Source organism: Oncorhynchus gorbuscha, linkage group LG12 (genome assembly GCF_021184085.1).
Source record: "Oncorhynchus gorbuscha isolate QuinsamMale2020 ecotype Even-year linkage group LG12, OgorEven_v1.0, whole genome shotgun sequence".
NCBI classification, from domain to species: domain Eukaryota; kingdom Metazoa; phylum Chordata; class Actinopteri; order Salmoniformes; family Salmonidae; genus Oncorhynchus; species Oncorhynchus gorbuscha.
Genome location: NC_060184.1, coordinates 70263903 through 70279346, shown reverse-complemented (window position 1 = coordinate 70279346; position 15444 = coordinate 70263903). Strand labels below are relative to the sequence as shown.

Here is a 15444-nt window from a genome sequence, read left to right as displayed (position 1 = left end):
AGCAGGTCCAGCCAGGCAAATGGCCCCCTGGATCTACTGTGCCAACAGGCATCTGGATTCCAATCGCCTGTTCACACACAAACAGCCAGATAGTGGGTTCAGAATATTGGCACGTTTTATTTAATTTTTTACTAGCCTACCTACACTGCAATACAGTATTCCTTGATTCCTCCTACTGTGTGTCTTAATTGTTCTATTTAAAAAAAATACTTTTAGCAATTTATGTTCTGAACTTCCCCAAAATGTTGTGTAACAATGTTAGTGCATTTCATCATTTTAATGGAAATGTGTTTTATTTTGGCTTCAAGTTCCAAATCTTAGACTGCATCCAAAAGCTAAAAGTTGACCAACTGGTGTAGTGGGATGACACAGGTTTTTCTTGCCGGAAGTAATCCTACCTTTGCATTCTGACATGGATTAATATAACAGTTATACTGAGTGCCCTTAAGAACTGGGGCAGTGCATTGATAGACGGACTCTTTGGCTTATTCTGATAAGACTGAAAGGGCTTTTACCTGATGAAGTGTGTTAAGTTGCACCAGTTCTGGGGATCCACGTGGTCCATCTTTCGCTTGAATTCCTCCCCACACACCTCCATCTCCCACAGTAGATGGGTCTCGTTGCACAGAGCCACACTAGGCCTTCGTGGTATAGACTCAACATTGATATTCTCTGTGGCTGCAAGACATAAAAAGGTCAAAGTTAGAAGAATAAAAACACCACCTTTAATGTTCTACAGTAGTATTAGGGTTGTCTTCATTAGGGAACGCAACAGGAAAAAGTACTACACCTGAAAATGGGGTGTTTCTTAATGGGAGCCTAATGAACATACTGTAACTGAATCTATTGTTATTACAAATAGTGGCTATAACTTCTGGCACAGGTTAAGTCAGAAGTAAGGAATTTACATTTGACCAATTTTGCCTATTATTATTGGCACAAGTTTTAAAATGTAATTGTAAAAAGTAGAGCATTTGTAAGCCATGCTGCACAGTGTTTCATGTCTTCAGAAGGAGATGTAAGTTAAACTTCCTTACCTGACGATCCTCTTGTCATCCAAGAGTTCACTGTCAAAGACAAAATCACACAGAAACATGAAACAGAGTTACTAGTCATGACAAGTCTCAGTGAAGCTTGATTACATTTAGAACCATCATTAAATGCTGTTGACAAAACACAACTGAAACCTATGTGGAACTTTTAACATAAAACTTACCATTTTGACCAGGTGGCCATTAAATGTACAATTCCAAACACATCCTGGCAAAAAAAAAAAAATGAATCCTCAGTTCATGTAACTGTGGTTTGAGCATGGCTGACTAAATGACGCTGAGAATAACAGTCATTAAGGAGTTTTCTGGTACAAATGCCAAGCTGTCAGATGTTGTTGCTGCTGGGTTATTATAATGTTGAAGCTGAGGAGAGGTCAATAGCTAGTACTCTTTTCACATTATTGTGTCGACCTGAACCAAACCGTGCTGGCAAAGATATTTAGAACTTAAAGGGAACACTAAAATAACACATCCTAGATCTGAATGAATGAAATATTCTTATTAAATACTTTATCTTTACATTGTTGAATGTGCTGACAACAAAATCACACAAAAATTATCAATAGAAATCAAATTTATCAACCCATAGAGGTCTGGATTTGGAGTCACACTCAAAATTAAAGTGGACAACCACACTACAGGCTGATCCAACTTTGATGTAATGTCCTTAAAACAAGTCAAAATGAGGCTCAGTAGTGTGTGTGGCCTCCACGTGCCTGTATGACCTCCCTACAACGCCTAGGCATGCTCCTGATGAGGTGGCGGATGGTCTCCTGAGGGATCTTCTCCCAGACCTGGACTAAAGCATCTGCCAACTCCTGGACAGTCTGTGGTGCAATGTGGCGTTGGTGGATGGAGCGAGACATGATGTCCCAGATGTACTCAATTGAATTCAGGTCTGGGGAACAGGCAGGCCAGTCCATAACATCAATGCCTTTCTCTTGCAGGAACTGCTGACACACTCCAGCCACATGAAGTCTAGCATTGTATTGCATTAGGAGGAACCCAGGGCCAACCACACCAGCATATGGTCTCACAAGGGGTCTAAGGATCTCATCTCGGTACCTAATGGCAGTCAGGCTACCTCTGGTGAGCACATGGAGGGCTGTGCGGCACCCCCAAAGAAATGCCACCCCACACCATGACTGACCAACCGCCAAACCGGTCATGCTGGAGGATGTTGCACGCAGCAGAACGTTCTCCACAGCATCTCCAGACTCTGTCACGTCTGTCACATGTGCTCAGTGTGAACCTGCTTTCATCTGTGAAGAGCACAGGGCGCCAGTGGCAAATTTGCCAATCTTGGTGTTCTCTGGCAAATGCCAAACGTCCTGCACGGTGTTGGACTGTAAGCACAACCCCCACCTGTGGACTTCGAGCCCTCATACCACCCTCATGGAGTCTGTTTCTGACCGTTTGAGCAGACACATGCACATTTGTGGCCTGCTGGAGGTCATTTTGCAGGGCTTTGGCAGTGCTCCTCCTGCTCCTCCTTGCACAAAGGCGGAGGTAGCGGTCCTGCTGCTGGGTTGTTTCCCTCCTACGGCCTCCTCCACGTCTCCTGATGTACTGGCCTGTCTCCTGGTAGCATCTCCATGCTCTGGACACTACGCTGACAGACACAGCAAACCTTATTGCCACAGCTCGCATTGATGTTCCATCCTGGATGAGCTGCACTACCTGAGCCACTTGTGTGGGTTGTAGACTCCGTCTCATGCTACCACTAGAGTGAAAGCACCGCCAGCATTCAACAGTGACCAAAACATCAGCCAGGAAGCATAGGAACTGAGAAGTGGTCTGTGTTCACCACCTGCAGAATCACTCCTTTATTGGGGGTGTCTTGCTAATTGCCAATCATTTCCACCTGTGGTCTATTCCATTTGCACAACAGAATGTGAAATGTATTGTCAATCAGTGTTGCTTCCCAAGTGTACAGTTTGATGTTACAGAAGTGTGATTGACTTGGAGTTACATTGTGTTGTTGAAGTGTACCCTTTATTTTTTTGAGCAGTGTAGATACTGTGAGTTTGCCCACAATTCGTCAATTTCTCCCTTAAGCGATTGGACATTGGAGAGCAGGATAGTTGGAAGCGGAATCTTTGTTTTGTTCCTTCTCAACCTCTCCCGCACCTCGCCTTTCCTGCCCCTCTTCCTCTTCCTACTTAATAGTCCTTCACCCAGGTTGTTTTGTCTCACGATCTCTGCAGGTATGTCCCCTTTGATCTGTTCTCCCCAATGTGAGTTATTACATTGTAAGAGTTTCTTCTGTAGCGGATGTGTGGTGCCGCCGACTTTCTCATAGATTCGCATCCTGTTTCAGATACCAGCAAAGGGAATCCAAGTAGGAGAATAATCCTCTGTACGCACTTCATGCCACTCTACCGTAGCCTAATCGGTAATCCGATGCAACATAAAAAATTATTAAACTACTAAAATCAAAGCAACAAAAATGGACAAGTTTAAACATAGAACAAGGACGCAGCAGGGCACAATTGGACAGGATAGGACAGGATAGGATAGGAGCTTTTCTCTGAGCTTTTAGTGCAGTGTTTCTCAAACATCTCCTTGGGGAGCCCCAGATGTTTCACAATTATGTTGTAACCCTGAACTAGCCCACATGATTTAACTAGACAAGGGCTTGATGATTATCTGACATGTTTAATTAGGTGACAAAGTGGAAATCCACAACCCTCTGCACCATCAGACAACATACTCCAGAAGCACCTTCTGGTTGTGGGGAGATGGTACTTGTAGGACTCAGGAAGACCATAGCATTTCCCTTATCCATCCTCTACACTAGCTCTGGGAATAGATCAAATACATGTGGCGGGAATCCCTGAGGAGAGGTTTGAGAAATGCTGCTTTCTACCACAGCACAGCACAGAGAGACAGAGAGGGAGGCAAGTCGATATGGCGCAGCGTGAAACCCCCAGTCCGACTCCATGCAGTGTCTGTTGTTTGGCGCTGGTGCTGGCACTGCCAAGTGTGGGACACACATAATCAATCTTCCATCCTCCGCCCTGACCCAGCTGCTTGTTTGCTTCAATAAGCCTGTGTAGCAATCCTGTTAAGTGGGACAGCTGTCCAAAACTGAAGCACCACTGAAGGACCTACTAGAGAATACACACGTAAACACACACACACTCACACTCTCGACTCATTCGTTTAATTTTCACCTCCGTCTTTCCTTGTTTCACTCTCCCACCATTATCTCCCTATTATAATTACAGTACCTTCATGATACCAGGCAGTAAAATGTTTGTTCTTGTTTTTTTCCAGTCTTAAGCCCCAATTCAAACAATCACAGATAATGGTAAACCTCACTGCAGGTTCACTTAGAATATCTATGTTGTACCAGATCTGCTAAGCACATTAAAACAGATATCTTCGTAGACTTTGTCATTGTTCTATATTGAATCGTAACCACAACTGTCCTTAATAAGAAACAGTCTAAGTATTCTGAGTGAACACACAGTTTTGATTTTTCCTTCATATGTGATTACAAAATCCATCCTGTTCAGTTCAGTCTCAACCAGGGGATAACTGTTGTTGAGCAGCCAAGTTAAATTTAGCAATTTCTTCCTGCAGGATATGTGTTCAAAGCATAGAGGTCTGTGATTGCTAAGCCTGATAACTTCAAACAGTAGCAGGGCATGACGCGAATACAGGGTTGCGTCACATTTGTTTTTAATGCCAAACCTTCAATGTTACCCCCCCCCTTCCCCTTCCCCCTGCCAAACCTTTAATACTATTTGCATTCCCAGCCTGACATCAACGCCATGCTAAATATACTTGAGGTATTTCTGAGCACCTCCAAGTATCATGGTCTAATCCGCAACAATCTAGAAATCCAAAGGCTGCATTTTCGTGTCGCGTCGGGGACAACTGTAGCATTTTAACTAACCTTCCCTAACCATTATTCTAAACATTACCCAATTCACCTAACCTGCTACATAAACTCATCTAACCATTTGTCGTTTAAGATCTTCCCTAACCGCCACCGTAAATGATCCCCTTAATTCTCCTGCAAGAGTCAACCTGGTCTGAGATAAATACGTGCACTACTATACGTCCGCCAAGAAGGCCTCCAAAATGTATGAAAAGTTATTTCATCCAATTCACATGCTATTGTAAAACCAGGTAAGGGGTATCATATATTTTTCTCTCTGCTACCGCACGGCAAGTTGTACCGATGGACCAAGTCTGGAACCAACAGGACCCTGAACAGCTTCTACCCCCAAGCCATAAGACAGTTAAATAGCTACCCCGACTAACTATTTAGCAATCTGCATTGACCGTTTTTGCACTCATTACATGCGCTGCTGCTACTGTTTATTATACCTAGTTAGAGTGCCTTTAGAAAGTATACAGCCTGAATTCAAAATTGATTAAATATCGTTTTTTTCTCACCCATCTATGCACAATACCTCATAATGATGAGGTGAAAACATGTTTAAAGAAAATGTTGCACATTTATTGAAAATGAAGTTCAGAAATATAAGTATTCACAACCCTGAGGCAGTCATTTGTAGAAGCCCCTTTGGCAGTGATTACAGTATTGGGTATTTCTCGGTAAGTCTAAGAGCTTTCCACACCTGGATTGTGCAACATTTGCCCATTATACTTTTAAAAATTCTTCAAGATCTGTCAAATTGGTTGTTGAGCATTGCTAGAAAACATTTTCAGGTCTTGCCATAGATTTAAGTCAAAACTGTAACTCGGCCACTCAGGAATATTCACTGTCTTCTTGGTAAGCAACTCCAGTGTAGATTTGGCCTTGTGTTTTAGGTTATTATCCTTCTGAAAGGTAAATTAATCTCCCATTAATATCCCAGTGGTGGAAAGCTGAACACTGTTTTCCTCTAGGATTTTGCCTGTGCTTAGCTCCAGTCAGTTTCATTTTTATGCTGAAAAACTCCCCAGTCCTTAACAATTATAAGCAGACCCATAACATGATGCAGCTACCAGTGTGATTGAAAATATGGAGAGTGATACTCAGCAATGTGTTGTATTGAATTTGCCCCAAACATAACACGTTGTATTCAGAACAAAAAGGGAATTGCTTTGCCACATTTTTTTGCAATATTGCTTTAGTGCCTTACTGCAAACCGGATGCATGTTTTTTAAATATTTTATTCTTTACAGGTTTCCTTCTTTTCTCTCTGTCAATTAGGTTAGTATTGGAGTATCTGCAATGTTGTTGATCCATCCTCAGTTTTCTCCTATCATAGCCATTAAACTCTGTAACTGTTTTAAAGTCACCATTGACCTCGTGGTGAAATCACTGAGTGGTTTCCTTCTTCTCTGACAACTGAGTTAGAATGGACGCCTGTATCTTTGTAGTGGCTGGGTGCATTGATACACCATTCAAAGTGTAGGTTATAACTTCACCATGCTCAAAGGGATATTCAATGTATGCTTATTTTATTTTTACCCATCTACCAATAGGTGCAAGGCATTGGAAAACCTCCATGGTCTTTTTGGTTTAATCTGTGTTAGAAATTCAGTGCTTGACTGAGGGACCTTACAGATAATTGTATGTGTGGGTTACAGAGATGAGGTAGTCATTCAAAAATCATACTAAACACTATTATTAATGTGACTTGTTAAGCAAATCTTTACTCCTGAACTTATTTAGTTTTGCCATAACAAAGGGGTTGAATACTTATTGACAAGACATTTCAGCTTTAAATGTTTAATTAATTTGCAAACATTTCAAAATCATAATTCCACTTTGACATTATGGGATATTGTGTGCAGGCCAGTGATAAAAAAAATCTAAATTGGATCCATTTTAAATTCAAGCTGTAACACAACCAAATGTGGAAGAAGTCAAGGGGTGTGAATATTTTCCGAAGGCACTGCATACAGTATGTACATATCTACAGTACCTCAATTACCTTGTACCCCTGCACATCAACTCGGTACTGGTACACCGTGTTTATAGCCAAGTTATCATTACTCATTGTGCATTTATTAGTTATTTATTACTACTTTATTATCATTACATGTTATTACTTTTCTATTATTTCTCTACTTTATTTCTTTAGGCATTGTTGGAAAGGACCTGTAGGTAAGCATTTAACTGTCAGTTTATGAAGTTTGTCACAAATAACATTTGATTTGAAATTTTATTTGATACTATATGTCCTCTAATTCGTATGAAATTGTACGACCACTATTCCACTCATAATGCAGCCTAACGTAACGGAACGGAACATATCATACTAATGGAGTGTATAGATTTACGTACAGAATAATACAAATTGCCCATGAGACCATGTTGGCATCTAAAGACAAAAGGGCATTCGGCATCCCTTACACAGTGCATCCCTTACACAGTGCATCCCTTACACAGTGCATCCCTTACACAGTGCATCCCTTGCACAGTGCATCCCTTACACAGTGCATCCCTTACACAGTGCATCCCTTACACAGTGCATCCCTTACCCATCCCTTTCACAGTGCATCCCTTTCACAGTGCATCCCTTTCACAGTGCATCCCTTACACAGTGCATCCCTTACACAGTGCATCCCTTTCACAGTGCATCTCTTACACAGTGCTCCCCCCACAATTTTATAGGTGGCTCACGGCTCTCTTTCCCCCTACCTGAAAGAGTTTCAATTGACAGATTTGGTTTCCAATTGGTCTGGAAATTGCTTTGGGGGCCTTTGCACCTCACCTGAAATGTCTGGAAGGGAAACACGAATGACACTCAATGTCATGGAAACCACTGTATCCCAAAAGTTTGGGAAAGCGAGACCCTTCCGAATTGATGTGCTATTTCACTCTTTCTCTCATGTGTCATGGTTTTGCAAAGATACGCTAGGACCAAAATACAATCCAACAGTCGATCCAGTACGAGGTAGCTCTGAGTACACACCATGAAAAGGAAGTCTCTGATAAACCTACACTGCCACACTGAATCGTTGACGGCTGTTCTTGTGGAAAGTAGAAAAACAGTCTTATGGTGCCACTTTAAACCAACAAGTTATAAAGTCTTTATAGAGCATTCATAAGCACTTCATGAACATTAAATATATGTTTTACATTAGGACAAGTCATACTACATAAAGGGTGATATATAAGGTCCTTACGTCTAGTGTTTTCCAAATGTGGCATAACCCTTTTGCTACTTTGGCTGCATTCATCTTTACTGTAGCCTTGTATCCTCTCACTTGGCAATAGGATGACATGGTTTATGAGAAGCAGCAACTAGAAAGCTGAAGTCTCACACTAAATAATAGGCGTCTCTTGATATTCATGGTTTACATTTCCACAGCAGTCACAGTGCCAAATATATCCATTAATTAATGGAGAAATGAGGCTTTTTTAAGCCTCCAGCTAGCAAGCCTTGTCTGTCTCTCTCCCACACTACAAGGATATCAGAAAGCTGAGAAATTAATTTGCATCCTGTCTCGAAAGAAAATAAACATTATTCTAGGGCAGGAAAAACTCAAATAGATATGGGCTATAAAAGAAGAGGCTGTTTTCAAATTGTAGAAACAGTATCGTTGTCACGCCTTGGTCATTGTATTTTGTGTTTTTGTTATGTTTGGGTAGGCCAGGGTGTGACATGGGTTTTTATGTTGTTTTTCGTATTGGGGTTTGTAGTATTTGGGATCGCGGCTGATTAGGGGTGTTGTATAGGCTTGGCTGCCTGAGGCGATTCTCAATCAGAGTCAGGTGATCCTCGTTGTCTCTGATTGGGAACCGTATTTAGGGAGCCATAGTTTCGCTTTGTATTTCGTGGGTGATTGTTCCTGTCTTTGTCTAGTGTTCACCAGATAGGCTGTAATAGGTTCACGTTCCGTTTGTTGTTTTCGTCTTTCAGTTATTTCATGTACCGCATTTTCATTCATTAAAGTCATGAGTAACCAACACGCTGCATTTCGGTCCGACTCTCTTCTTTCAACAGACGAACGGCGTTACAATCGTAATTAGTTTCTTCCTAGCAACCACATGATCCATTTACAGTACCAGCAGTCTAAGAGAAGCCATAGAAGCCAATCCTCCAAGACCTAAAACATGCCAGGTTCTGATAAAAATAGAATACAGCATAATGCCAAGTGCAGGGCCATCAAGCATAACACTTCCCATTCGGTTTCATCTTCATGGGGACATTGTTGAGACTCCGAAGTCTTGTCAACACCTCCCCACACCTCCATGTGCCTAATATAGTCCTGTGGTTGAAACACTTAAGACCTTGATGGTAGAGAATGTCGACTAAAGCAGGAAATACAAAGGCTTCACCTTGTCGCATTGCCATGTTCCTGAATTGCAAACTTGTCTGGCATATACATATTCATATTCTTTTACACAGATATCCACTTAAAGCTGAGTGTACGAGTGTGATGAAGTGGGGTGAAAAATGTAGCTACTGCAAAAATTGAGTACGTACTGTTAGTGGGGCTTAGGCGGGCTAACTGTTTGAGCTTCCGATCATCTTTATGTGAAGTAATATGATGTAATGGGTCTGTGTTCGGAAAATGGGAGGCAAGGAAAGAACAGATACTGTAGATTCTAGCACATTCACGTTGACTGACAAACCAGAAGGGTTCCCATTAGAAATACCTCATAATATTTGCCTGCCCTGTTACTACTAATACACTATACATCTAGAAAAACAGTAATGGGCACATTACAGATGGAGGGGGGTGTGACATGACGTCATTATGGTGTTTGTCTCCATCCTTCTTGATTAGCTTCCTTGTTAAAAGCCGAGGAACGTTAAATTGGAGACATTTCTCAGAGACCATGACCAGGCTTAATTAAAAGTGCTCATTTCTCAAATGTGATAGTTCTAATCTCCCAGCCATTTCATTGAGGCTGCTTGAGGTTAACACAGGGCCAGACCCCGAAGGCAATCAGAAAAGTACCAGTCTGTACTCTGCCATCTACTGTATCTGTACGGGTCAAGACGTCATTCTTCGCTGGGCCCTGGAGTCGAGGACACTTACTCACCCTGCCAAGTACAGCTCCGGCTGTTTAAAAAAGAAAAAAGGACAACACCACTGCTGCTCCTTCCCTTGGCTGTATGGCTGTTTGTCTGCAGAGAGGAAGGCTCTTTGGCTCCATCTCAACTCACTGTATGCTTCTGTTGGTGCTTAACGACATCACTGCTAATGTTGACCTATCGCTTTTCTATTACGCTGAAGTTGAGCTGGAGAATTGTGCATTTGTTTTTGCTCAAGCTCTGCGGCTGAACAACAAAACTAAAGATCAATGAATACAAACGGTCTACTGGGATGCATGGGGAGATGTCATAGCGAGAGAGAGAGACATATACTGTATACCTATTTTCTTAAGATAGATGTGGGTGTATAGTAGGACTACATGGTTATAATCTTCTCTCTTTAACAATCCTTCACATTCAAACCAGTCTTCTGGTTCCACGATGAATACACAAGGCCAGTAGAATGAGCTCATTGAAGTCCATTTCCAACGGGAGCCTTTATTTAAACAGATATCATATTAGAATACAGATGGTCCGGGTATATAATAATTAAAGGGTACGTCTAGCGATTTATTTTGGTTGGTAATATTGACATTGCAGCCCTCAAAGCCTTCATCCAAAGCATAGAAGCCATTACTGCAGGAAAAACTGAAGTAGTCTGATCTCAACATTGCTATTGTCCAAATATCTGTCATTAACTGTGATTTTATAAATTGACTCTCACCACAAGGGCAGAAATAAGCATGTTCCACTTGTCACAGCGACAATTGGAGGATGTAAGTGTGATACTAACAACTGGCCAAGGTTCCCCAAGGTTCTTCTACTATCTATTTGGAGCTTGTCTGTCACTTCTTAAAGTACAAACCGCCTCCTGCTAAGGCTGTACTATAAAGGTTAAAAAGGCAGTCATCTAGTGCTGGCCATGTTGGGATAGATAGAGAAACTCTATATTGCTGTGTTTACACAGGCAGCCCAATTCTGATCTTTTGACGAATTATTGTCAAAAGATCTGATCTAATCGGTCAAAATACTAGTTAGTGGCAAAAAGTCTGAATTGGGCTGCTTGTGTAAATGCACCCTTTGTGGATCCGGATTGGAATCTCTTGCAATCCATGTATCAATCATTACTGAGAATGAGGGGGGATCTGATGGGAGAAAAAACAAATGGCACTAGCTTGCGTTTCGCATATCTGATACCTATCAGATTTTTCGAGAATATGTAAGAAAGTTCCAAATTTCTTCTCATGTGGTTCTCCATCCTGAAGTGTTTTTTTTTTGAGTGTGTGGCTATTTTAGAGGCTATATCAGTGTGGTCAAGCAAATCTGATAAGGGTCACATGTAAAACTGTGTGTGGACACAGGCAGCCCAATTCTGATATTTTGCCCAATTTTGCAATACATTTTATTTATGTTATGTACTTAGCTTTCTGTTGCTTTACTAAGCTGAATACTTTGGATAAAAGTGTCTGCTAAAGTGTCATACAATATTATTATCATCATCATCATGAGGTTGATACATTTTTGATGTCGAAAAATTTCAAAGTGGAAATTACAAACTTCAGAAGCCTTTTAAAAAAACTCAAATACACTACAGATATCATGCAGCAAGTTAATCAAATTAAGATCCTACATCTGTATGTAGACACCAGTATTGTGACACTGGTATTGTGACACTGGTATTGTGCTGGAGATTATGAAAATGAGATTGAAAAGTGGTGGAGTTGCCCTTTAAGTACTTTTCTGTGTCTAAAGTCACATACTTTAAAAAGCAATACATTTTCATTGCCACGGTATTGTGTATGGAGCCCTAATGGGGGAGTATTCAAAAAAAGAATACGCTACCAGAGTGGTGTAGCAATGTTACCAGGCCTGTCTTAGTTATTGCACTTGGGAGAATGAGGGCTGGATCCCGTCAAGAGAACGTTGAAATTATTTCTGCTAAGATTTTTTTTTAAATTGCGGTTTATTTGCCACATAACTAGATTAGAACAATCTGGTCTCTGTTACAACCAGGTAAAGATGCTTTTCCCATGGTGAGATGAAGACATCATGGTAAATACATATGTTGTTTTATCCTTATACAAGCAGTATATAACCTGACCTTAAAAGACATCATAAAGACATCATTGCAACCAGTTTTGCCCACTGATTAGATACAAAACCCATTGCTGCAAAAGATTATATAACTAATTAAAGACAAACAGTAAAAAAAAATCTCCAACAGGCAATGTGATCATCATCTTCTTAGATGATCTTACACCTAAAACAGGATTGGATCAAAGCACTTTGATTATTTTTCTCAGACACAACGAATCCCTTCGACAACATAATTCATATGGGGGAAGACAGGCATCAGCCCAAATAGAAAATGTACCTCTGAGCATGGTGGGCGTGATCTTTGAAGTCAACTCAATCAAATTTACTGAAATGAAACTGGGCAGACATGACCACATGTAATGACTTAACACCAAATTCCCTTGAAGGCCCCCAGTCATTCGTCTAAAACTCAGTCACCTAAATAATGAACAGAATTACATTTTTTAAATATAATTCTTAATTGCTAACTGCTAATACATACATCCCATTTATCCCAGAAGCTCTGAAATATTTGCCCACCTTGTGCCTGACTTCAGCTTAGACTGGGGGGGTGAAACACTAAGTGGACCAATGGACAAAAGCTCAAGATTACATTGATGTTTTGGTGACTTGGCACAACACTCTCAATCCGAGGTCTGAGGGGAAGGTTCCATGTGGGATTGTGACACTGGCCCTGGGGGATTGGACAAAAAAAAGAGGGGAAAAGGCGACTGAGGAAAAGCGGACAAGGCACTCTGCACTTGGCAAACAAAAGCAGGAAGGGGTTGTCATGGGTGGCCAAGATGAAGAGAGACAGAAATAAATGCTGCATAGCCTGAGGAAAGAGAGAACCTGAATTAAATCATGTGAGGGATGGTCACTCCATGGAGGGACTTTCCAAAGAGGCTATAGCATTAACCCATTCCAACGGTTCGGAGAGGAAAGTTACTGTGGGGAGTGTGGACAACGGGACACGTGTAAACAGATGTCTCAATCTAAATCTGACAAAATATTTGACGTGTTTTTTTCTCTATTTTAGCTTAAAAGCATGTTTTTAATCACATAATGATCATTTTCCCTCTAACATCTAGTACTTGTCTAGGTTGGAAGTGTTCTGAGAATGTTCCATTTGTCAAAGTTGCTTGAACGTGATGAGGATATTTCTGGAACATGATACTGGACAATCACTGCTGAAGACACAATGGGCATGTGTCATCACTAGGATCAGTCAATATTACCAATGCAGACTGCTAGTTACAGATAACGAATCTTAAGATGACGACATGGTGAATTGGCTGGAGCTGAAGCGTCTGAGCCATGAAATTCCAATACGGTGGAAAGAAAGAAAAACAGTGGGGAAAAGTCACTGAGGCATTTCGTTGATTGTCCCTGCTGTTCACAACTTCAAGCCAACTATTTAATTCATGAAAAAAATGAAAGAATATCCTCCAGCCTCTTTCTTCCTTCAGTTCTCTCAAAACACATACAATTTAGGACAGATATTTTTACAAACACTGGCATTGCATGGCAGTCTATTGGCACATGATCTTCAGTAAGTTGATTAATACATTTAATACCATTGGCATTCTAGCAGTTTAATTAAATCCAGCAACAAGGGGCAGAAAGAAACTACTAATTATTAAAACAGTTTAGCTTGGCATGGTTATGGTTTCCCTGAGAACCAGCATCAATATACACTCATTGGGCAGTTTATTAGGTACGCCACCCCGTTCACAAAAAAATGGTTAGCTCCTACAGACAGTAAGTCACGTGGCCATGGCTTGCAATATAAAGCAGGCGGACAGGCATCGAAAGATTCAGTTACTGTTCGATTGAACGTTAGAATGGGAAAAACGATGGACCTAAGCGACTTTGAACATGGTATGATTGTCGGTGCCAGGCGCGCCGGTTCCAGTATCTCAGAAACGGCCGGCCTCTGGGATTTTCATACAGGACATTGTCTAGGGTTTACCGAGAATGTAGCGACAACCAAAAAACATCACATCAGCGGCAGTTCTGTGGGAAAAAAACAGCTTGTGGATGAGAGGTCAATGAACTGTCTCATCAGAGGTCGACCAACTATGATACCGACGTCATTTCCGGTCACAACTTGCAGGCTTGTTTTCGAGTTGCTGTGCGTTTTGTTGCCAACCTATTTTGCTGCCTGACAACTTTACGGTTTTCACTTTTTAATTACCGTTCATATATTTATTTATTTTTTCCTCAACTTTTTTACTCCGGACGCTTTATCTAGACACGATTCGTCAGGACCTCCAACAGCCAAAGCTAAGTAGTAACATTAACATGATGCCTTCTAATTGTAGTCGCTGTACTCGCCTTACCGCGAGGATAGCTGTGCTACAAGCCCAGCTTCAGACGCAATCGTTAGGCAAGGGTAATTTCAGTGTAGGAAAGCATGAAACAGCGTCTGTGCCACCAGTAAGTATAGATAGTAGTATAAATCCCCTGGCACAGTCCCCGCAGCCGGACAACTTTCTCACGGTTTCTGGAAGGAAATGCTGTAGGAAAGCTAAACTGGTGTCGCTCATTCAGCCAACAGAAACCCATTAAGCAGCGGGTCGGAGTCAGAGGCCGAGTCTTCTCTGGTCTCTACTCCTCCCGTTACGGGGTCTGACACGCCGAAGCTTCCCACCATTAGCTCTGACAAATTGAAAACTCTAGTCATTGGCGACTCCATTACCCGCAGTATTAGACTTAAAACGAATCATCCAGCGATCATACACTGTTTACCAGGGGGCAGGGCTACCGACGTTAAGGCTAATCTGAAGATGATGCTGGCTAAAGCTAAAACTGGCGAGTGTAGAGAGTATAGAGATATTGTTATCCACATCGGCACCAACGATGTTGGGATGAAACAGTCAGAGATCACCAAGCGCAACATAGCTTCTGCGTGCATATCAGCTAGAAAGATGTGTCGGCATTGAGTAATTGTCTCTGGCCCCCTACCAGTTAGGGGGAGTGATGAGCTCTACAGCAGAGTCTCACAACTCAATCGCTGGTTGAAAACTGTTTTCTGCCCCTCCCAAAAGATAAAATTTGTAGATAACTGGCCCTCTTTCTGGGACTCGCCCACAAACAGGACCAAGCCTGACCTGCTGAGGAGTGACGGACTCCATCCTAGCTGGAGGGGTGCTCTCATCTTATCTACCAACATAGACAGGGCTCTAACTCCTCTAGCTCCACAATGAAACATGGTGCAGGCCAAGCAGCAGGCTGTTAGCCAGCCTGCCAGCATAGTGGAGTCTGCCACTAGCACAGTCAGTGTAGTCAGCTCAGCTATCACCATTGAGACCGTGTCTGTGCCTCGACCTAGGTTGGGCAAAACTAAACATGGCGGT

The 15444-nt window shown here is 41.8% G+C and overlaps 1 protein-coding gene across 3 annotated transcripts in view; it reads right to left on the bottom strand.

Moving 5' to 3' along the window:
• LOC123990269 (receptor activity-modifying protein 3-like) overlaps positions 1 to 15444 on the bottom strand; it is a 41508-nt gene that overhangs the window by 13182 nt on the left and 12882 nt on the right. The window contains exons 2-4 of one of the 3 annotated variants that reach the window (XM_046290854.1): positions 1217 to 1260; positions 1038 to 1067; positions 516 to 678 (exon numbers count right to left, since the gene is read on the bottom strand). In XM_046290854.1, coding sequence (XP_046146810.1) covers positions 516 to 678; positions 1038 to 1056 — 182 coding nt within the window. In that variant the 5' untranslated portion in view covers positions 1057 to 1067; positions 1217 to 1260. Of the gene's footprint in view, positions 1 to 515; positions 679 to 1037; positions 1117 to 1216; positions 1261 to 15444 lie in introns of those variants that run through there. The other 2 variants (XM_046290852.1, XM_046290853.1) reach the window with 2 other exon arrangements.